At 38.0% G+C, this 23,612-nt stretch overlaps 1 protein-coding gene across 3 annotated transcripts in view; it reads left to right on the top strand.

Annotated features, from left to right (window-relative positions):
- Positions 1-23,612, top strand: part of hydin (HYDIN, axonemal central pair apparatus protein) — a 137,936-nt gene that overhangs the window by 8,033 nt on the left and 106,291 nt on the right. For all 3 annotated transcript variants that reach the window (XM_002931686.5, XM_012961640.3, XM_031900834.1), the window contains exons 2-7: positions 4,159-4,315; positions 6,990-7,115; positions 8,373-8,492; positions 12,285-12,419; positions 20,329-20,528; positions 23,023-23,147. In XM_002931686.5, coding sequence (XP_002931732.3) covers positions 4,181-4,315; positions 6,990-7,115; positions 8,373-8,492; positions 12,285-12,419; positions 20,329-20,528; positions 23,023-23,147 — 841 coding nt within the window. In that variant the 5' untranslated portion in view covers positions 4,159-4,180. The remainder of the gene's footprint in view (positions 1-4,158; positions 4,316-6,989; positions 7,116-8,372; positions 8,493-12,284; positions 12,420-20,328; positions 20,529-23,022; positions 23,148-23,612) is intronic.

The raw sequence follows: 23,612 nt of genomic DNA, 5'->3' as shown, positions 1-23,612 counted from the left end.
CGATTGCGCATGCGCCACACCCGCACCTTTAGCGCAGCCAACCCCCCCATCCCGTTCGCGCATGCTCGCCACTTAAGTCATACGAATCAGTGGGGAGAGGACGCCTTAAAGTTTCTGTGCGTCCGGTCACCATTGCTCCGTATGAGCAACATCACAATGCGGCTGGGCGGCATGCCGCCCCTACATATCTTCCGCCCTAGGCCCGGGCCTTTGTGGCCTTGCCACAAATCTGGGCCTGTGTAAGAAAGAGAATAGCATAGGGTCGATAGGGAGCCGAATTAAATGATTTGCTTCCGTGTCATTCTGTAGTATATAAGTTAAATTTTTCCTCGATTGCTATATTAATTATTTTTACTTCTAAGATTGTCAGCAGAAGGGTAAGCTTTTTCCTGTTGCTTGTGATTGATTCTTACTGCCCTTAAAATATATTGACACAGCCTATGAGCTGCATTGGTGAATTTTCTGGGTTTTTGCCCCAAGAGCATGACAAAAGGGTCATTTTGGAATGTTATATGCAGAACTCTGGATCACAGGTGGCACACAAAGTCCCAATAACAGGATAAAATTTTGAATTTCACCATATATGGAACAAAGTACCCAGGGATGCTCCTTAGGCAAGATGAGAACATTGTCTCAGGTGGCAGTGAGCTGCCAGTTACCAGGGTTAGCAAAAATCTGCCTCTGGTAAATTTAAGAGCCAAAGTTTTGTGTTTTAAAATGAAAATACAGCAATACAACATGTTGCATGAAGGGTATATTTTATGCAGCCGAGCAGGAACTAAGTAGGTTCTGTGCAGGATTTTTATTGATTTTTTTGTTTTTTGTTACACATGTCCTTCTCTGATTAACTTTATGCCCTATTAATAACATTGGCATCAAGCATTCATTTTACCAGAAACAAAACATATAGATACACTAGTGTAGAAGAACAACATTGATGTCCTTAGCCCTAGGTTTTTCCCAGCTGAAAAACTTGGATTTTAGTTCAATTTTAAAGACTGCTTAATTCTACAAGCAGTAACAGGTTGAGATTTGGAGCATCGTTGTACATTACATAACCATTTTGTATTATCTTCCTTTTATCTGCATTAACCTCTGCTTAACAACAGCCACCAAAAAAAGAGTTAGCAAGTGAATTTAATTTGATTTGGAAAGAGAAAAAGAGGAAACATCTAGAGCAATGTGTTAGTTCCCTTGCTTAGTAAGAAAAGGAAAACGCTGAATTGATTTCTGCTTATATACAGTATAAGTGCAATACCTAATTATTCTTGTTAGAACTCTGATACAGTAGTTGTTTCTAAGATCTGTTTTGGACAAGAAATTTTGCCATGGGATTCCTACTCTTGGGAGGTTTCTGCCTTTGAGGAAAGGCTGTTTCTTACTACAATATATTTTTCATCAGACTTCTACTCACTAGAGACTGAGGTTAGGGTTGCCTTTGCTTCTGTATATTAAAGCACATACCAATTTGTAATTCGCTTAAAAAATGTATTTTACAATTTACAAGTAGTAACTTGAACACCTAGGATTTAAGTGAGGTAAAGCTATATTTATTAAGTATTACGGCTGTATACTGTACAGTAATTAATTACAGGGACAGGTATAGATAAGTAGGTTCAGTGTTTTTTTCAGCTGTCTGGATTTCATCTGCGCCGCTGCACTATCCTCCCTTTAGGAGCAAATATTATAAACAATTTCATTGGTAAGGGTTTAAAAATGCCAGTATGGGTGTTTCAACGGGTGGGAGAACTTAGAAGTAATGTAATGTCTGGTTTGGATATGTCTAATCTTCCCCATTGTGCAGACAGAACTATATAAATGTCAAAGTTTTCTTGTGCCAGTTTTCTGATTACAATAAAACACATGACATAAATAACGTTGGATCTTGACCCGCCCTTCTCCCAACCAACACCCCCCCTTTTACCTCTTTACTTACCATCCCCAATAAACACACAGACACCAATTCTTGGGATAAAAATGGCCGCAGAAAATTTATTAACAACAAGCAAAGTTTTAATTTAAAACATAACATAAATAACAAATGTGAAACAACATCTCAAACATAACACAAATGTTTGTATAACAAACAAATCAACTTTTAAATAACCAAACACTGTAACAATCCAATAACTGCGCAGCGCAACTGGCGCTGCCAGCTGCCCTTTTGGCCCGGAACCAACTACCCAACAAAACTCACCTCCTAATCCACTTTCTTACCCCTGAGGTTCCAAGCATGCCAGCCCCACTTAACTGTAAAACTCCCCTCCTAACCCAACCATTGTTTTCCCCCAACTTAATCACCCCGCCAACGACACTCCGCTATCTCCACTTCTATAGGGAGGGAGGGTGGGCGTTTTACTATGCTGACTAAAATGGATTGAGAAGCGGGAACAGTTACCAGCATTTTATACCCCTTACGAATTAACTAATCACCTGCAACTGGGAGTGGCTAAGTCTGACCAACGTATCTGTCATGCCCCTGCTTCCCTACGTTTTACTACGGGTCATTGGGCTACTTTATGCAGATGGGCAAGGGAACCTTGCACTGTACACAGGCCGTGAAATTGAGTGCAACTTGCACACAAGTACTTGTCATTTACTTTATTTTTAGAACTACATACATTAGAACCCCTATTTTACTGTATGTCCCCAGATTTTATATTTTTCTGGAATTTTATTGCAGTCCCATTCAGGCAATCTGCATTTTTTCCAGAATGTATGCCTTTTTGACAGACCCCTGAGAAATCAGGATTCTAATGTGAAAACATGCTTGATGTGTTATAATACTGTTTAATAATTACAAAACTTGTAAATATTTTGTTAGTCATTCTAAATGTATATATACAGTAACATTAATAAATATAAACTGGTTGGAAATTAAATTGAGGTTCCTATTGTTCAGCATTTTCTATTCAGTATTACTAACTAGGTGTAAAGCCCTAACCAGAGGCACTTCAAAGTATTGGTTTGCCCATGGCAAATTCTCTGCACTGCTCACCACCAGTACATTTGTGCCAATATTTTCCATATCTCATTTAATGTAAAGGCAACAGTAGTGCTAATTCTGGAGAAGATTATATACAGTATATTAGGTATGTGGGCTAGAAAATCTAGCCATTATAAATACAACATAATTATGTGCTAATTAGCCTTTCAGTGCTTTGTGTCTAGTTTTAAAGCGGTATGGAGACTGTTTTCATTTAATCCATCCGTTCAATCTTGTATATTTACTCTGCTTTTTTCATACACTTTCAGGACTTGTTGTACATGTGCATTTAAAAGGATGGAGTGCTCTTCTGTGAGGAGTAGTGCTCTATCCCTCTTTTATATTAAATAAACAAATTAGATTTGTTCTAGATTAGTAATTAGATGATCTAAAGATTCAGAGGAGCAGTGAAACTTGCTGATTACTTAGCAAGTATGTTTTTCCTTTTATTGTCAAAGACAGTTACAGAGCTACAATCAGGGCAACCTAAGGCTAATTGATTAGGCCATGCAAAAAGTTGAGCATTGCATTAAAAGCAGGGTGGCCTGCTTTGGGGACTACATCCAGAAAGGGTAGGTGGGCAGCTAGGCACCCCGTGGAATGCCCTCTTGTTTGAATATGAAGCAGACTTGCTAGCTAAGTAGTGCTAGTGCAAGGCACTTAGGAGCCATTTACTCACTGCCTGCCTATGTTATGTGCCTGTCAGAGATGTGCTCTGCAATGTATGCAAAATGCAGTCTGCTCCACCATTTCTTTGAACCAAGTACTGTGTGGATTGGTGAAATTTTGTCTCATTAGTGATCCACGACTTGTGTCCTTGAAAGCAGCCTTTGAGCAGCTGATTATTGGGGGCTACTCAGTGGACTGGTAATTCATTTTATCAGCTGCTTTGAAGTTTTTTGGGATCAGGTAGTGTCAGGAAGTACTAAAGTGAAACTGCTTCATATTCTTGTTTAGTTGCAGAAATAACAAAAAATGTAGATATTTCTTAATTAAAAGATAAAAGAAATTATAATTATACGCGGCAGCATAGCTATGGGAGGAAATACATACGCCAATGTTGCTATCCATTTTGCTGTATTATTATAATTATGTTCAGCACAACCCTATTCATTTAGTTCATATTGAAATGGGGTGTGTACTGTCCCTTTAAAGTTTTCTTTTTATTGTAGATGTTTACCAAAGGAAGCAGCCATGCCAACCAGCAAACTTCCAGGGGCAGCAAAGTCAGTCCAGGAGATGCCTTTTAAAATGTCCAGCAGGTTCCAAAGCAAAGTGGTGGCACCACGTAACCCCAAGCTTGTCAAAGATGAACAACCTTCACTAACGGTAATTGTTGCAGAATGAATCAGGGCATTTTTCCTTCAATAATAGGGAATCCTAAAAAATGAAAGTCTATGCTATGTAAACCAAGTGCTGTGCTTACAGAAAGCAGCTGCTCTTATTAAATGGGTTTATGGGAATCAGTGACTTATTTTTCAGCACTGCTGCATTACGGACCAGGCGTCCTACATTTGATTATAACCTGGGCAATATCTGTAAGGAGTTTGTATTTTCTCCCTTTGGATTTTGTATGTATGTGTTTGTTGTGTGACTATGATAGAGACCTCGGCTGTAAACTCCACTGGAGCAGGAGCTGATTCTAATGAATGCCAGTCCTTTATAAAATGCTCACTAAACATGTTGGTACAAAATAAACATATAAAGTATGTATGTATGTATGTATGTATAACTTTATTTATAAAGCGCCACAAGGGTACAATCTTACAAAATACTAAATTACACACAGGGAGGACAAGTGATATAATAAATACAATATATATATATATATAACCCACAGCGCTGCGGAATATGTTGGCGCTTTATAAATAAATGTTAGTCCTGCCCCGTAGAGCTTATAATCTAAGTGGTTGGGTAACATACAGGCACAAACTGGAAGGTAAGAGTGCACCGGTTATGGGCATTTGCCCTTAAGCACAGGACTAGGCAACATAATGTTTTAGTGCTCCAGAAGGTAACAGCTGAGCTTTTTTTTAAAGAGAGTGGATGAGTGTTCCCTACGGAGGGATTCAGGGATAGAGTTCCAGGGGTAAGGAGCAGCAAGATAGAAAGGTTTAAGACGAGAGAGTGCAGTGGATGTGGATGGATACATAAATACAAGAAAAGAAGAAAGGCTCCTTTTGATATGGGAATATTATGCTGACTAGGATTATACATAACAGAAACAAAAATATGGTAACAGATGTTTTTGCAAAATGGACTCTGATCTGACCTTTACAGTGATGTAGAAGCTAAATGCTAAATACAGTTCAGTAACATTCATAATATTTTATTTTTATAATTAAGCTAAACAACTCATTGCTTATGTTGAAAAGGATATGGGACCCTGAAAGATATATTACAAATGGTTGTCATAAACTGATAGGAATGTAAATACATTATATTACAGTTTTATGTAAACTTAGAAGTACAGGTATAGGATCCCTTATCTGTAAACCTGTTATCCAGAAAGCTCCTAATTATGGAAAGCCCGTCTCCCATAGACTCCATTTTAATCAAATATTTCAGAATTTTAAAACTGATTTCCTTTTTCTCTGTAGTAATAAAACATTACCATGTACTTGATCCCAACTAAGATAAAATTAATCCTTATTGGATGCAAAACAATCCTATTAGGTTCAGGGTTGGACTGGGGGGTGAAGGGCCCACCGGGGCTCATGCCCCAGGGGCCCTGCAGGTGTCCCCTAACCCCCCCCTGCAGGGACCCCCCTAACCCCCCCTTGCAGGGCCTCTTACCCGACGTCCTACCCCGAAAGCGGAAATTTAACGTGTCAGGGGAGGAGCGGTCGGGCAGGGGGGAGCGCTGCAAGAGTTGGGTCTGTGCCGCCGTGGCCCACTAGAGCTGGGGCCCACGGGGATTTTTCCCAGTCCGACCCTGATTGGGTTTAATTAATGTTTTATTGATTTTTTGTAGACGTAAGGTATGGAGATCCAAATTACGGAAAGACCCCTTGGTCCTGAGCATTCTGGATAACGGGTCCTATACCTGTATAAGTCTTCACAGTTAATGCCACCATTGTTTGTACTGTAATAATGAATTTGAATAACATCAATAAAATTAACTGAACTGAATGATAATTGATGTGAAAGGCAGAAAGAACATTATTTATACAGGTATGGGATCCGTTTTCCAGAAACCCGTTATCCAGAAAGCTCTGAATTACGAAAAGCCTGTCTCCAATAGACTCAATTATAATCAAAATTTTAAGATTTTAAAATTGATTTCCTTTTTCTCTGTAGTAATAAAACAGTACCTTGTACGTGATCCCAACAAAGATATAATTACCCCTTACAACCAGTGGTTTGTGAGCAACATGTTGCTCTCCAACCCCTTGGATGTTGCTTCCAGTGGCCTCAGAGCAGGTGATTATTTTTAAATTCCTTGATTGGTGGCAAGATTTGGTTGTATAAAAACCAGTTGTACTGCCAAATAGAGCTTCCTGTGGCTGTCAGTCCACATAGAGGCTACAAAATAGCCAATCACAGCCCATATTTGGCACCCTCATGAACATTTTTCACACTTGTGTTGCTCCCAAAATAATTTTACATTAGAGTGTGGCTCACAGGTAAAAAAAGGTTGGTGCCAACACAACCTTATTGGATGCAAAAATCCGACCTTATTGGATGCAAAACAATCCTGTTGGATTTAATTAATGTTTTATTGATTTTTTAGTAGACTTAAGGTATGGAGATCCAAATTATGGAAAGACCCATTATCTGGAATAACCTTGGCCCGAGCATTGGATGCAAAACAATCCTGTTGGATTTAATTAATGTTTTATTGATTTTTTAGTAGACTTAAGGTATGGAGATCCAAATTATGGAAAGACCCATTATCTGGAATAACCTTGGCCCGAGCATTCTGGATAATGGGTCCTATACCTGTACTGTGTACAGACATTGTTTGAATTGGTATTTATTTTATTCCTATTCCTAATTGCAGCTGACTCCCTCAGCATTCCTCAAGGAAATGTCACTAACTACAGAGGAAAGGCTGGCCAGCACTCGGGAGATGCATCCTCCACGGATCATTCAACTGCTTGATATGAGTGAAACCACCCACCAAAAGGTGACTTAGTTTACATATTGTGTTTTGTCTGGCTGACCCTCAAGTCCTAAAACTTAGAAATTAGCAATGCTTCAAATTAAGATTAAAGCTGTAGTTCACCTTTAGGTTAAGTTTTACTATTTTATAGAAAGCCCTGTACTTTTTAATTGGCCTTCATTTTTTATTTGTGTATATCTTCTGCTATTTTTACCTTTAGTAGATAGGGGCCACTGACCCCTACAGCCAAAAAAACTATTACTCAGTTAGGAAGTGAGAATTAAACAATTAGAAGAAGACCTAAAAAACAGAAAAGCAATTAAAAAATAAACAGTAAACCTGAAGCCCCAAAATCTGTCTTATTTTTGGTTGCTTGGGTCAGTGGCCCTCACAGCCAGATAGAAATTTTAGGCTTGAAGAAAAAATACGAATACTAATACATCAAAAACAATTTTAATTAAAAAATTAAAATGTTTTGAAAAGTTGCTTAGTATAGGCCTATCAATAACACATTAAAACTAATTTAAAGGTGAATTTCCACTTTAAGCACTTAGTTTTGATGATAAGTATTGCAAGGTTACTTCATATTCACATAACTCAGTTTAACAGATTTAGCCACACTATAAAACACCAACAGAGGCATTGTGTTGTCCAGATTCAGTGGAGAGTGGTGTCTAACCATTTGGAGGTAAAGGGTCCCTCTTAAAGGACAAGGAAAGGCTAAATCACTTGGGAGTGCCAAAATGTTAATGTTAATCGCTTACCTTGTACCCTGGGCTGGTGCCCCTGTTAGGAGAAAACAGCACCAGCTCGGGGTACCTGTAGCGAGCGATTCCTCCTTCCTCTGTTTAAGTTCGGCTTTTTCACTCTACTGTGCATGCGCGCGCAGTCCAGTCCAGGGTAAAAGGTACGACTTAAGTCACTTGGGGGTGCCTAACATTTTGGCACCCCCAAGTGATTTGGCCTTTCCTTCTCCTTTAAAACAAGGGACAATTTGTGGTGTCTGGTGTTTTGGTGTTTCCCACTGGTGGGTCCTACTAGTAAATCAGCAAACCACCATCATTGATGCCTATAACATCTTACAAAACCTACCTCCAAACTGCATGTAATATTATTTCCATGGGCTTTATTTTCTGTTTAAGCAAACAGTGCAACCACCATTAGACAATATTTTACCAAATGTTTTCTCTTGTGTATGCTATTTACACAGATAGAAGCTTTTCCTCAGATGAACACTTGTATACAATGGATAGGTTTTTGCTAATTTAAAAATGTTTTTAGTTCTCCACAGTGGACTTGGACCAAGCTCTTTTCCAACCTTTTCCTTCAGAGATTGTCTTCCAAAACTATGCAGCCTGTGAGACATATGAGGTGCCACTGATTTTAAGGAACAACGATAAGGTCAGGCCACTAGTTTACTTATTTATTCTACATTAGGCCAGTTACACACTAGGGGGCACATTTACTAATCCACGAATCCGAATCCTGAATGGGAAAAAATCGGATTGGAAACGAAAATTTTGCGACTTTTTCGTCGCCGTCGCGTTTTTTTTTAGTATTTTCCGTGATTTTTTCGTCGCCATCACGACTTTATTGTATTTTGCGCAACTTTTTTGTCGGCGTCACGATTTTTTCGTATTGAGCAATTGGCCAGATTTTGATTGGACAGGGTCCTCATAGGCTTGTGTGTTTTAGCAGAGGCAATTCTAAGTATTGTCTATAGCTCCTTGTGTCTTCACCCTTATTTTAGAGGGGATATATATTTCAATTAGTTTTCTCTCCTATCTCCTGTACTGTGGCTCTGGAAGGGTTAAAGCCCCTGGATGTTCTCTTGTGGGGAATTATTAGCAGGCAGTTTTTTTTGCGGCGGGGCGGCATGCCGCCCCTAAACTTCTGCCGCCCTAGGCCCGGGCCTTTGTGGCCTCTCCACAAATCCGGGACTGAGTGGGAGTTTTGAGAACTGCTTTAAAAGAGGGTAACAGTGTGGAGTGCTGCTGGTTTTCAAAATAAAAGACCCTTTGGGTCGATGACACGTACAGTAACCCCCTTGGACTAATGTTTGTTTTTTCAACTGTGAATCCCACTAAGGGACTGGTTCTAAGGAAGGAAATATCCTGTGTTTTTTTTGTTTGGTTTTGTTTATTAACCAGAAGTTTTTTTAGACTGGAACTTGCAAAAAAGTGGATCTTTTTATATAATACTGAAGCTCTATTTAGAACTGTAAAGTAACAAGTGGTATTGTAAAAACTCTAATGCATTTTGTTATACAGGTATCGGACCCCTTATCCGGAAACCCGTTATCCAGAAAGCTCCGAATTACGGAATGCCCGTCTCCCATAGGCTCCATTTTAATCAAATAATTCAGAATTTTAAAACTGATTTCCTTTTTCTATGTAGAAATAAAACAGAACCTTGTAATTGAATCCAACTAAGATATAATTAATCCTTATTGGATGCAAAACAATCCTATTGGGTTTAATTAATGTTTTATTGATTTGTTAGTAGGTACTGAGATCCAAATTACGGAAAAACCCATTATCCGGAATACCCTTGGTCCCGAGCATTCTGGATAATGGGTCCTATACCTGTATTGGGAAATAATTTTCTATTGTTTTAGCAGTTGTGGAGTTGGGAGAATGAACCTGAAATGGGTCCTCACATGATACAGAGGAACCACAGTTATCCCCATACCCCTTTATACATAGCGAGAATCTGTGGGTAACCCTTATGTTCCTTCTACCTTAGAACAGGAAATAGAAGAGGGTTATAGAGTACCCAACTTTTTAGAACTGCCCAAATGAGGAACCCTACTGAAAAAAAGCTTAAAGGACATGTAAAGCCTACATTTGCCTACAATGTATATCAGTTGGGCACATCTCCCCTACCCAAATGGCATCACTTATACTACATATATCCCCTCCGCTTGCCAGCACCATCACATTTTCCTAAAGCAAATAGCAGCTTTCACCCAGTGGCCATTTTTCTTCTGATACATAATCAGATACATTGAAATCTGCAAACAGCCTACACACACAGACCCTTATTCAGCATACATTTAATCAAGAATGCAGGCTCACACAGGCAGAACTGTCTTTGATAAAAGTTCTGCTTTGTTTGAGCCCTGTAATGGTAAAGCTGAGCTCAGGAGAAAAAAATTGAAGCAGACAGCTAGAGCTGAGTTTCTATGGGAACCAGCAATGTTATCTCTTCACTGGCTGCTAGACTAGGGGGCGTGTTTAGTAATCTGAGCTTAGAACAACTGAGCATGCCCACAAGCCAACAGCCAAAGCAAATTCTTGAGGGAGGGGGCCGAGTGGGTTACAGGAGGATATGGAAATCTAAGTGATTAAGGGGATGCTGCAGCCTTACTATTAACCTCTGGACAACCAGTGTGGCAGGTATTGAAAGATTTCAAAGAGGCTGTTCACTAATTAAATTTTTGCGTGTGGGGTTTACATGTCCTTTAAGAAAATTTAAAGGTTATAAATGGTAAAACTCAGTTTCCAGTAGCAGACCCTGCACATGGCTGTGGACCAGGATCATTTATATTATGCTAATAAAATAAGGAGTGTGAAATGTAGAGCAACTGGTGCTACCTTAGCAATATAGACAAAATATAGAAAGGTACCTGTTACCCATAAAGTTCTGAATTACAAGAAGGCCATCTCTCTAAATCAAATAGTTAAAAAATAAAACAATGATTTCCCTTTTCTCTGTAATATTAAAACAATACCTTTTACTTGATCCCAACCAAGATATAATTAATCCTTAATGGAGGCAAAACAATCCTATTGGGTTTAATTATTGTGTAAATGATTTTTGACCAAATTATGGATCCAAATTTTGGGATAGCCCCTGTATCCAGAAAACCTCAGGTCCTGAGCATTCTAGATAATAGGTCCCATAGCTGTATTAGATGAGACATTTGCTGTGTGTTACCTTGGAATTAAACTACAATAAGAATCCTCCAGAGGTTCATCTGGTCTGGGGTGCTTGGATATGTTAAATGATGCTTAAATTTCTGTCCTGGCTTTCAGATATAGGCTTCTAAGCCACATTACAGTGGTTTAATGGTTCCCCTTTTCACCACTGAGATTCTGATGGAGTTGACATGGAGTCTGCCTTTTATATTTAGAATTCCTGCCATTAAAGGGATATTGTAGATAAATTAAATGATGCTTACTTTTGCTCAAAAACAATGTGTAATATTTTGTAAAGTGGTATAGATTTGGAAAAATGCTTTACTTTACAGTGTTTTTGCACATTTTATTTTTACATAAGGCCAACGTAATGAGTTCATGTCAAAAAGGAGGGTTATAAAGAGGAATTAATTATTGATGATAAACTGCCTTCTTCATCATTCACAATTATTCTTAAGTACCAATGTATTTGCAATATGCAAATACTTTTAATTTCACTTTTCCACACTGTCTTCAGTTAGCAAGAAAGCTATAGGCCTATTAGTCTGACATCCGTAGTAGGAAAGCTTTTGGAAGGGGTAATAAGGGAGAGCAACACAAGCATGAAAAAAGTTCCTGGAGGTGCCAATCAGCGCTATAATTGGCCATTTGATAGCCCCTATGTTGTCTGGAAGCCTGCAGAAGGCTCTGTTTGGCCAATACCCCGGGGTTTTATGCATTGAAAGCTTGCCTCCTAAGCAGAAATTCAAAAATAAGCACCTGCTTTGAGGCTACTGGGAGCAACATCCAAAGGGTTGGCTGCGATGTCCCGCAGTCGCCCAAAGTTGTCTTCAGAGGAAAACTTCGAGCGACTGCAGGACATCGTAGCGATGATTTACATTCAAGCCGGTGGGGTGGAACTGAGGGGAGATTTGTCGCCCGCGACAATGGAGATTTGTTGTGGCGCAACTTATCTCCCCAAGTATCCCTGCCCTCATGGGCAGATTTATCAAAATGTGAGCTTAGAGCTTAATACATAAAACCTCACCCACATGCTATTCTTTCCTATAGGATTTTCATAAGCATATTTATCAAAGGGGGAAATTTAGAACTCACCATTAGATAAATACGCTTCTACAAATCCCATAGAAATGAATAGAACATCAGTGAGGTTTTATGTATTGAGCTCTAAACTCAGATTTTGATAAATCTGCCTCTAAGTGTCTAATTTTAAAATTTCTTCTTGTATGAATGTTTTGTCAATGGAGTTCCTTCTTCAACCGTGTTTTTCTAGGTGCCGCGGCTGGTGAAAGTCATTCAGGAGAATTCACCCTACTTTCAAATCATCAGCCCCAGTGATGTGTGTAACAAAGTGGCTCCAGGGATGCCATCTATATTTCGTATTCTTTTCACTCCTGAGGAGAATAAGGTATTGTAACATTCCTGCTAGATGACCAGATGTCCCTTATGGTTTGCTGTGCTGTTATAGGAGCTGAATTCCAATAATATAACTCATTTATGTCTAAAAGAATAGAACAATAAATTCCTTTTGTATAATGTTTTTTTAACAGAATATATTGCTTACAACACTTAGGAAGAATTAGTTTTTCTTTTTTCTAGTGAAAATATTTATTACTGACGTTTAGATTATTCAGGGATTCTTTGTAAATAACATATTTTTGTACATTCTTGCTTTAAGATTGTTAGCTTCCATCTGAAAATGAGGGCATAGCCCATTATGTGCAGAGGACTTTTTTTTTTGTATAATTATTTATTCAAATAAGGTATCTCATTGCTTAATGCATTGTTGTGGCATTGTCTTTAACCCGCAACTGTAGGTTTCCATCTAGTGGTCCCAGATAGACTACACTTTTTCCAGGAATGATTATTTTAAAAAGCAGATATGCATTGTCATTTAATAAGGGGATTTAAAATCAAGTCTCTTTTAAAATACTATTTTCTTAAATTCGTTCAATAATTAAGGGGGCAAACCACCATATAAGTTGCTTATTGTTTTAAAACAATACATTTGCTGCTGCACTTCCTTTTGCAAGGTGGAAAGAGATGTTTAGTGAGGTCAAAGGTCAGACAACATTTTGGCTTTTTTCTTGGCCTTTCTCAAGGTTTAAGAAAGGGCAAGACAATTTTATCATTCACCTACAAGAAATTAATAGCAAAACATAACGTTAAGCCACCCAATACAAGAACTTAACTACAAAATGTTATCAAGGTGGTATTTTACTCCAGAAAAACTAAAAAATATGTACAATGTATCAGATGCTTGTTAGAGGTGCAATGCAGAGAGGGGATCATATGAACATATATGGTATAAATGCAAAAACTCGATTGCTATTGGAACCACATTCAGAAAGTAATTGATAAAATATTCCAAAACTAAATTACACTTAATTCTTCAGCAATAATGCTATTATATGATAACAAGAAAAATGAAACAATAACAATTCCTCTAATTAAATATATAATTACTACAGCCAAAGTGATTATACCACAGAAATGGAGAACAATAGAACCACCAACAATACCAGAGTGATTACATTTACTAGATGAAACTAAAAGTATGGAAGAGTCATTTGCTTGTAAACTGGGAAATGGAGACCATGGTCTGAATATATAGACCAGGACAAATGAAATCAAGGGATTGCTCTCTGGGTTGCACCTCTAGTCGATGCTATAGTTACATGTAGAAAGAAATTCAAACTATAAAGAACATCTCAAATTTTTAATTTTAAGTAAACTTATGCATATCACTGAAATTTGTCTCTGAATTCTATCTAAAGTAATAGTCATATTACAATATTGTTAAATCTTGACAACTGTCATTTTATATTATTTTAATATTTTATGGGGTTTTTTTTGTAATTATACTTACCCTTTATTTTCCTCCTTAATTTCTGTACCCCTTAATGCAGGGGGCTCAAACTCAATTTACCTGGGGGCCGCAGGAGGCAAAGTCAGGATGAGGCTGGGCCGCATAAGGGATTTCACAAAAAATAGGCTTTCAAGGGATAATGCAAGGCACGGCGGGCGGGAGCTGATTGCGGAAATGACGTTATGCCTTAGCAGCTAATTGTGCACACAGAACGTCTTCCCATAATAACTGTTATGATGGCATAACGTCATTTCCGCAATCAGCAGCTCCCGCCCGCCGTGCCTTGCATTATCCCTTGAATCGCAATAGAAATCGCGATCCATTCATTGCTTTTGAGAAGGCGTTGGTGCGGGTCACAAAATACTGTACCGAGGGCCGCGAGTTTGGGACCCCTGCCTTAATGCCTGTGAAGAAATACAATAAAAAGTAAATTGAGAAAAAAGAAAGGGCAAGACAAAGGGTGAAAGATTGCCTAGTCTTTGACCACAATAATTGCATTTTGTTTACCTTGTGAAAGGTGCAGCAGCATATTTATTGTTCCTTAATAAATGAAAACTTATTCTAGTATATTTACATATCTACATGACCCTTGTGCCCATAACCATTTTGTTGCTTTACACACTTCCGAATTAAGCTGGCCTATGGGGATATGTTTCTGATGCCAGCAAACCCATTGGCAAGTAAGGATAAAAGGATGTGTCAACCCAAAAAATATCTTTTTGCTTACTAATTGATAACATAATTAACATAATTAATAAATTAACTCCAGCAGGCAACTTTGCACAACTTTGGAAAGCTGACTGATGAGTAGGCCTTTCCACAGGCGATTCCCTTTATTGCCAGTGGAAAGGTATTTCCAAGAGACATGTGGTCGCATTTATCATGGTTAATTTATCGCTCCAACATTAGCCTTTAGGCAAAAAAAACATTTTTTGGGTTGACATGTCCTTTAAAGGAACAGTAACACCACAAATTTAAGTTTAAAAGTAATTCAAATATAATATACTTTTGTCCTACACTGGTAAAAGTTTACTTCAGAAACACTGCTATATAGATAAAAAAGCTGCTGTGGGATAGCCGTTGAAGCCATGGGGACAGACCATTCAAGCTGAAAAAGGAAAGAAGGCACAGGTTTACATAGCAGGTAACAGATTAATTTGCAGAATACCATTGTATTCTATTACACTTAACAAACTGGAACCCCCTGTGATTTTAGATTTAGTTCTCCTTTAAAGGAGAACTATACCCTAAAAATTAATATGGCTAGAAATGCCATATTTCATATCTTACTGTACCAGTCAAACTGTTCAGCATCTTTATAGTAGTAATGATCCAGGTATTTACAATTGTCACAAGAGCTCCCCATGCTGTATTTTATTAGAAGTGCCTGTGACACTCACACGCTCAGTGGGCTCTGAGCAGCTGTTGAGAAGCTGAGCTTAGGGGTTGTTGCAAATCATCAAGCAGCAAATAAGGTTTGTCTGTCATAGAAGCTGATGCTACAGGGCTGATTATTAAATTCTGATGCTAATTGTACCGGATTCAGTGTGCCATGTAATGTAAACCTGAATAGATTACTAATCAGCCTTTTATTGTGTCACTATATTCTTTGTATACTATATATTGTACCTTTAATGTGTAATGTCAGTACATGCACAGCCTTGCGTCCATCTAAGCTCAGACACACTTGCACTTGAGCCCTATTAACATTATCTTTGAAACTTAGCATGAATATTTATTTGCAACTTTCTTTGTAATGCAGTGTATATTAGTGTATAAGGTAAAATCTCATCACAAGTTCAGTAAAATTGAGGAGCATAGAAAATCTCTCAAAATATGATTGACTATTTAAGTAATTGGGCCTTTTTGTGACCCAGTATCTTGAACTTAATGTATTAAGACACAAACATGCAGTTAGAGTGATAGACCATTATATGCACCCTCTCTGTTCAGCTAGCTTAGGGGAATAAGTCCCTAGTGGGTTTGTAATGCTTTTATTGGGTAGCACTGATCTCACATTGCATCAGCTTACAACACTGAAGTGGGAGCAAAACAGATATTCCCATGTGTTCCTCAGTCCCTCTTGTATTTCTCAATCCCTTAAAGCAGTCATAGACTCAATTATAAAGTGTTATAGGCTGGAATACAAAATATTAACCATTAAGGTGGATACAGTTGGTGTATTACATATTAGCATCTGCAAAACATTGCAGAAACATTGTCCTTTTCCCTTCTTAATGTTAATATATATTTTTTTAATAATCAGAAGCGTAAGTTGGGGGGCCAGGCCCCCCAGTAAAAAAAATCTTCTGAGGAAGGCCGTCACGAACATTCCACTCCCCGACCCCTAGGTTGCACCAGGGGGGGGAGAGGGGCTGGGGTGGTGGGACTACGATACATCAAACCCCATGGTCCGGCCCCCCCTGTGACTGCGGGGTTGTTGTATAGGTAGTTACGCCACTGCTGATTATGTGATTTTATATCCTATTCTTTTACTCATCCTCTCTCCCCTCCCATCCCCACCTTTTTCTTTTTTTCCACTCTTTCCTGGTTTTATTTTTTTTTCCTTAGTACTGAACACATTATAACACAAAGGCTAAAGGCATTTTTCTGAAGGCATATTCAAATCGAGAAATAGATACTCCTTTCTATCCCTCCTGTCATTGACATGAATGGAATCTGCCTGTAATCATTCAAAAAAAAGGGGGTTTTGGCCTTTTTGGCACTTGTGTGCATTTTTGTCCAAAAACCATTTGTCATAAGTGATAACAAAAGGTGGCTATATGCAGACAGTTAAAAGCCTGTGGGGAGAGAAGTGCCCGACTGTTTCATGTGATCCTTGCCCTGATGGTCTACATTCTATAAATGTGATTTGATCGTTTGGCCCTTTGGGAATATTGAGGAAAGATCCACTTGTTTGGCAACCTTGCCAAATTAGTGGATCTTTCAGCGTAAGGCCACTTTAACAGTTTCCATTTAGGGAAAAGGAAGTACAGTCTTGCTATCACCTGTATCTCCCTTAGTGTAAATGTGATGGCAGAAAAATGCTATGTGTGCTATTAGCCAAAATGTCTCTGTGTGTCACTTCAAAATAGTCATTTCTGATACTTGTTTTGGGACCTCTTTGGAGGTGCATTGTCTCTGGACCTCTTTTAAGTCTTTGGACGGGAGGGGGATGGATAAAGGGGCTCCCCTAGCCGTGTGGCGAAGGAAGTCTGAAGACTCTGAATGCCCCATCTAGAATATGCTGTTCAGTTTTGGTCTCCAGTGCTCAAACGGGACATTATTGAGTTAGAGAGGGTCCAGAGAAGGGCAACTAAGCTGGTAAAGGGTATGGAAAGTCTCAGTTATGAAGAAAGACTGGCCAAGTTGGGTCTGTTTACACTGGAGAAGAGGCGCTTAAGAGGTGACATGATAACTATGTATAAATATATAAGGGGATCATATAATAACCTCTCTAATGTTTTATTTACCAGTAGGTCCTTCCAACGGACACGAGGGCACCCACTCCGTTTAGAAGAAGGGAGGTTCCATTTAAATATTCGGAAAGGATTTTTTACAGTGAGAGCTGTGAAGTTGTGGAATTCCCTCCCCGAATCAGTCGTACTGGCTGATACATTATATAGCTTTAAGAAGGGGCTGGATGGATTCTTAGCAAGTGAGGGAATACACGGTTATGGGAGATAGCTCTTAGTACAAGTTGATCCAGGGGCTGGTCCGATTGCCATCTTGGAGTCAGGAAGGAATTTTTTCCCCTCTGAGGCAAATTAGAGAGGTTTCAGATGGGGTTTTTTGCCTTCCTCTGGATCAACTTGTAGTTAGGCAGGTTAGGTATAGGCATTATGGTTGAACTTGATGGACGTATGTCTTTTTTCAACCCAACTTACTATGTTACTATGTTACTATGTTACTATGTATGACTCTTGCCTCCTCTGTACCATTAGGACGGGGAGGTCGGCAATAAAGGGGCTCACCTGAAGATTCTGTTTCACTTGTGCCTTGTGGCCAGTGTTCTCGGGTTTTTTTTTTTTGGGGGGGGGGTCATTTTAAAGGCATTTGCACCCTTTGGGTGCCTTAACTCTCAGGTATTGCACCTCCATTTGTGAGCACAGCACATAGTGCAATTTTCTGCTCTTATACCTCAGTCCTTTTGGCAGGGGAGTTTCAGAGAATTTTTAAAATCCAGCCAGAAGGCTGGGGAAGCACACTGCAGCACTTTTTATGGATTTTAATTCATTTATTTATTTATCCCTGGCTAGTTTTGCACTTCTAGCACTTATTGGATTGCTGTGCAATAGACCTCATAGCACGGATCTAGGGGGTGGGATGTGTGGCTATTAGGCTCCTTCCCCCCCCTGAACCCTGGCCCCGCTGTGGGTGCACAAGACATTGGCCCTTTTTCGGTAGCGCTTATTGTTTCCCTCCCCTCAATGCCTTTTGGCTAGAGGGGAAGGGAGAAAAGGACCCCCTAGCCTTCGATGAAGAGGGTCTGAAGACTGAAGACTTCAGGACCATTTTGTGCCTTTTTGTCAGGTGGTCCTGGATATTTTTGGGACTTAGCCCTTATTAAATCTAAGTCATGCACCACTTTTTGCACTGATGATTTTTGCTTCAAAGCACACTCAGTCTTCAATGAAATAGGGATATAACAAAAAACAAAAAAAAAACTTGTTTCATATTTGGTAATGTAACCCAAATAAAAATGTATGTCAAAGATCTGGATCCTGTAAGTCTGTTGAGAGCAATTAATAACATTTGATCACTATTTATTAGCAGTGAAGAAATAAAGTTATTATATTTGAAACTACTTGTTATTTGTTATTTGCTGTGTAAAATGGGCCCCACAGTCCTACAAGATGACAGCATGGTTGCCTTCAGTGCTGCAAAGGAATTTATATTAATATTTGAGAATATCTGAAGTAAAAGCATAATTTTCAGTAGCACAGAAGTATTTAATTATGTTTGAATATAAAGAATATACAGGTATGGGAGGCCTTATTCGAAAACTAGTTATCCAGAAAGCTCCAAATTACAGGAAGGTCATCTCCCATAGCAAATTTTAAGTTAAATAATAAAACAAATATTGTACTTAATTCCAACAAAGGCAATTCAAATGATTTGGAAAACCCCAGGTCCCAAGCATTCCAGAGAATAGATACCATACCTGTCACCTATCACTCTCTTTAAACTTCAGTGTTACAGATCATTTACATTTTAAACATAAGGACTGCAGAACAAAAAATTTAAATTAAAAAACACCTGTAATTTCTATGTTATTCTGCATGAATATCCATAAATGTTGTTATATCTGATTTAGAAATATGTATGTATGTATGTATATATAACTTTATTTATAAAGCGCCACAAGGGTACACAGCGCTGTACAGTCTTACAGAATACAAAATTACACACAGGGAGGACAAGTGATATAATAAATAAATACAATAAATATATATATGTATATATATAAGTGCCATGTGGTATGAGACACAGTAGGAAGGAGGTCCCTGCCCCGTAGAGCTTACAATCTAATATATGTAGAAGCTGTTGCTTCTCTCTAAAGAAAGTTGATATATCATGTTAGTGCTCACTCACTCTACTTATGAAAAATGGCTTTTCAGGTGAATAGGTAGAATTTTAGTCGACAAGAGATGCTAGACAAAACATATTTTGTTTTTTAAAACCAAATTAGGTTACTATAATGTCCTTTTAAGAAAAAGATTATACTTAAAACATACTAAAAATATATTTTTGCAGGAAATGATTTAAAGGGCAGATAAACCTACCATCTATGCTTCTTTTTATATAGAATGTGTCTTTTTGCCTAACCTTTATCTAAAGTCTTTTTATATTATGAGTATTGCATATGTCTCTGATAGGCAGTGGCTGTAGCTGTAGCTTGCCAGGTTCAGAGAGTATGCAGGCTTATTATAGACTGCTGTTGCTCAGCAGGTGGTGCATTTCCTGTCTATATCACTGGGTTCAGCTATGTACTTATAATTTGCAATATGTTTTAAGCCCTAAATCAGTTATGTTGGTGCCCTTGTAGTAATAAATTGTTCTGCAATAAGAACTACGTGGCTTTGTTACATTAAATGTATTTTAATTATCTCTCAGTAGCTAGTTGAACACTTCAAATATATAGGTCAGGCTATATAAAAACACACATACTGTAGGGAAAAATTTAGAAGATTTGCACTGAAGAATGGAAGTAGTTACTGGGCCACTGCACTGCTTGATTTCATGAGCTTGCATGGAGTTGGAAGCTGCAATGAAAAAGTCAGGGAAGCAGCATACAGTGGTGTTAAAAAAACAAAGAACAAAGAAAAAAACAAATATACTATGTGGGGTTTATCTTCTCTTTAAAAAAGTCTGTTATAATATTAAGGGGTGGGATGTATCATGAGCACAAATTTTGTTATCTAACCTACGTTTTATTATCCTTTAGGACTATTTCCATGAACTCGTATGTGTCACAGAACGAGAGAAATTTGTTGTTCCTGTTCGAGCTATTGGAGCACGTGCATTGTTGGACTTTCCAGACCAACTAAATTTTTTGCTTTGTCCAGTCAAGTACAACTCCCAAAAAACACTCTTGGTGCGGAACATTGGGAATCGTGAGGCGAGATTTCAACTCCTTACTCGAAGGTACAATACTAAAGAGATCATTGTATAGGGAAAAACTGTACAGATATAGAACCCATTATCCAGAATGCTTGAGACCAAGGGTATTCCGGATAAGGGGTCTTTCTGTTATTGGGATCTTCATACATTAAATCTACTAAAAATTCAATAAAACATTAATTAAACACAATAGGAATATATTGCCTCTAATAAGGAGTAATTATATCTTAGTTGGGATCAAATACAAGGTACAGGTATCGGACCCCTTATCTGGAAACCCATTATCCAGAAAGTTCTGAATTACGGAAGGGCCATCTCCTATAGACTCTGTTTTAATCAAATAATTCACATTTTTAAAAATGGTTTCCTTTTTCTTTGTAATATTAAAACAGTACCTTGTACTTGATCCCAACTAAGATATAAATAATCCTTATTGGAGCCTAAACAATCCTATTGGGTTTAATTACTGTTTAAATCATTTTTTTTTAGCAGACTTAATGTAGGAGATCCGAATTATGGAAAGACCCATTATCTGGAAAACCCCAGGGACCGAGCATTCTGGGTAATAAGTCCCATACCTGTACTATTTTATTATTACAGAAAAAAAGGAAATCAGTTTTAAAAATCTACATTATTTAATTAAAATGGATTTTACGGGAGACAGGCTTTCCGTAATTTGGAGCTTTATGGATAACAGGTTTCCGGATAATGGATCCCATACCTGTACAAATAATTTAATCACTGTTGCTTTTATTAAGAAAACCAATTGTTGCAAATTTAGCATATCCTCTCTTAGCAAACTACTAGTGATGATCAGATAAATAAAAAAATACTCCCATGCCTGTCCCTAACCTGCTCTCTCCCAACCTGGGCCTGGTTAGTCATCTCTGACATCACTGGAGGGGGAGGGGCAGGTGCAACTATATAAATGAGCGATGGCAGACTGCTGGAGGAGGAATAGATTAGCCAATGCAACATGACAAACTACTATAACTTGGTGGAGATGGAATTTTGGCAATAGACTTTGGGTACAGTTATGTCTTTTATGTTTAAAGTAGAGCGGAAGTTAAAATCATTGGGGGGGGGGTTGCCAAATTGTAATGCAACCACCAGTGATTCTAGTTGCTTACCTGTCACCTCAAGCTGGTTCTCTGCTACTTCACAGAACATGCCAGTCAAGGGTAGTGTATGCTTAGCATTGTGCCACCATTTTCTCCAAGGTGTATTATGTGCTAATTCTATTAGGGTGTATGTACAGTAAGATGTGCATGTATAGTACAGAAATTACATAAAAAATTGTGAAGTACATGTGTTCACCCAGGCCCAACAGGGGAAAGTTAAAAGACTGGTAAAAGATGGCGGCATGATGCCACTCAGTGAACAGTACCCCAAGCTGGTGTAAACTCAAACACACATTCAGCCCTAAATTCTCCATTCTGACATTAGAGTTGTTCCAGTCTAAGAAGATCATCATGTTCCAAACTAAGAAAATCATGTGATGTCCTTGTTCAACTTCAGAAGTCCTTGTACAGCTTCATTTAGTTAAAAATGCATAATTATGGTGTAAATTGGTCATGGCTTTTTAATCAAAAATTAAATAGTTTTTATGCTAAGAGTCTGCAAGCTTGGGGGCACCAACCATCATTTCTTTCATCAGCAAAAGTCTTTGACATAAGAATCTCTCTCCAAATAAAAAAACCCCTATTACAATCAGTTGGAAGAGCTTTACATGATAACTGTTTTAAAATGTTATTTAGTATATATATTCTTGTTTTACTTTGTACTGAAAATTAATATCCTCAAACAATTTAAAAAATGTAAAAAAAAAAAACCATGTCTTTACAATAAGGCAATTTGAATGTGGTTGCACCTTTACAGATCATTTTTTTATAGCAACACCTTTATATGTAAGTTTAACATGATCATCCAGTCAATCATTTGTTTGTATTCATAGGGGCACATTTACTAACCCACGAACGGGTCGAAATGAGTCCGATTGCGTTTTTTTCGTAAAGATCGGTATTTTGCGATTTTTTCGTATTTTTTGCGATTTTTTTCGGCGTCTTTACGAATTTTTCGTTACTTGCGCAAAAAGTTGCGCTTTTTTCGTAGCGTTAAAACTTACGCGAAACTTCGCACCTTTTAAGTTTTAACGCTACGAAAAAGGCGAAACTTTTCGCGTAAGTTTTAACGCTACGGAAAAAGCGCAAGATTTTACGCAACTTTCGTAAAGGCTACGAAAAACTCGCGTTTTTACGCAAAAATCGTATTGGTAACGAAAAATACGTAAAGACGCCGAAAAAATCGCAAAACATACGAAAAAGTCGCAAAATGTTCGTTTTTAAGTCGGAACTTTTCCAATTCGGGTCGGATTCGTGGGTTAGTAAATCAGCCCCTTAGAATAACAAAATTTGTTGTAGTGCAAAAGGAATTGTTATAAATGATTGTTGTCATAGTCATTATGTGTACAGATCTGAACACAAAACAATGAATGTTATAATGCATTTTTTTCTTTCAGTCCTTTTATTGTCAGTCCTGTGTCTGGGACTTTGGCAGTTGGTGAAAGTATGCAAGTTATAGTGGAGTTTTTGCCCCTGGAAGTGGGTGACCACACACAGGTTATGATAATCCATTTTGACACAGGTAATAACAAGCTAGCTAGCAAGTAGCAACATGCATTTTTCCATTGTTATTGCTCATTGCAAAATTTAAAGCTTTCTTCTAAACACAAGCTATGCATCAGTCGGTGCAAAATGTGCATTGTTTTGTAATTTGGATTGTTAACTCATTAATACAGATGTATTTCTTTTGCATGCAAAAGCAGATGTTGAATAAATGCACCTGTAATATTGTCCATTATATCTTGCTTTTTATTTAAAATATCTAATAGCTAAGTTATAGGTGCACTAAACACAAAAGTATTAATGCTAACCAATACAGTGGCAATGCTTGATAAAATAAGGCCCAGGATAAATAAGATCTCATAAATTTGTACATAGGCTACTGGTTCATTATTGCGTGACCTTTAACTATTAAATCTCAGCTGTACCCTAAGGGGACTATTTATCATGTTATCAAAAAAACAAATATCACCACCACATATCACCA

This window comes from Xenopus tropicalis, chromosome 4 (assembly GCF_000004195.4).
Source record: "Xenopus tropicalis strain Nigerian chromosome 4, UCB_Xtro_10.0, whole genome shotgun sequence".
NCBI classification, from domain to species: Eukaryota; Metazoa; Chordata; class Amphibia; order Anura; family Pipidae; genus Xenopus; species Xenopus tropicalis.
This window is presented reverse-complemented; position numbering and strand designations above follow the sequence as displayed.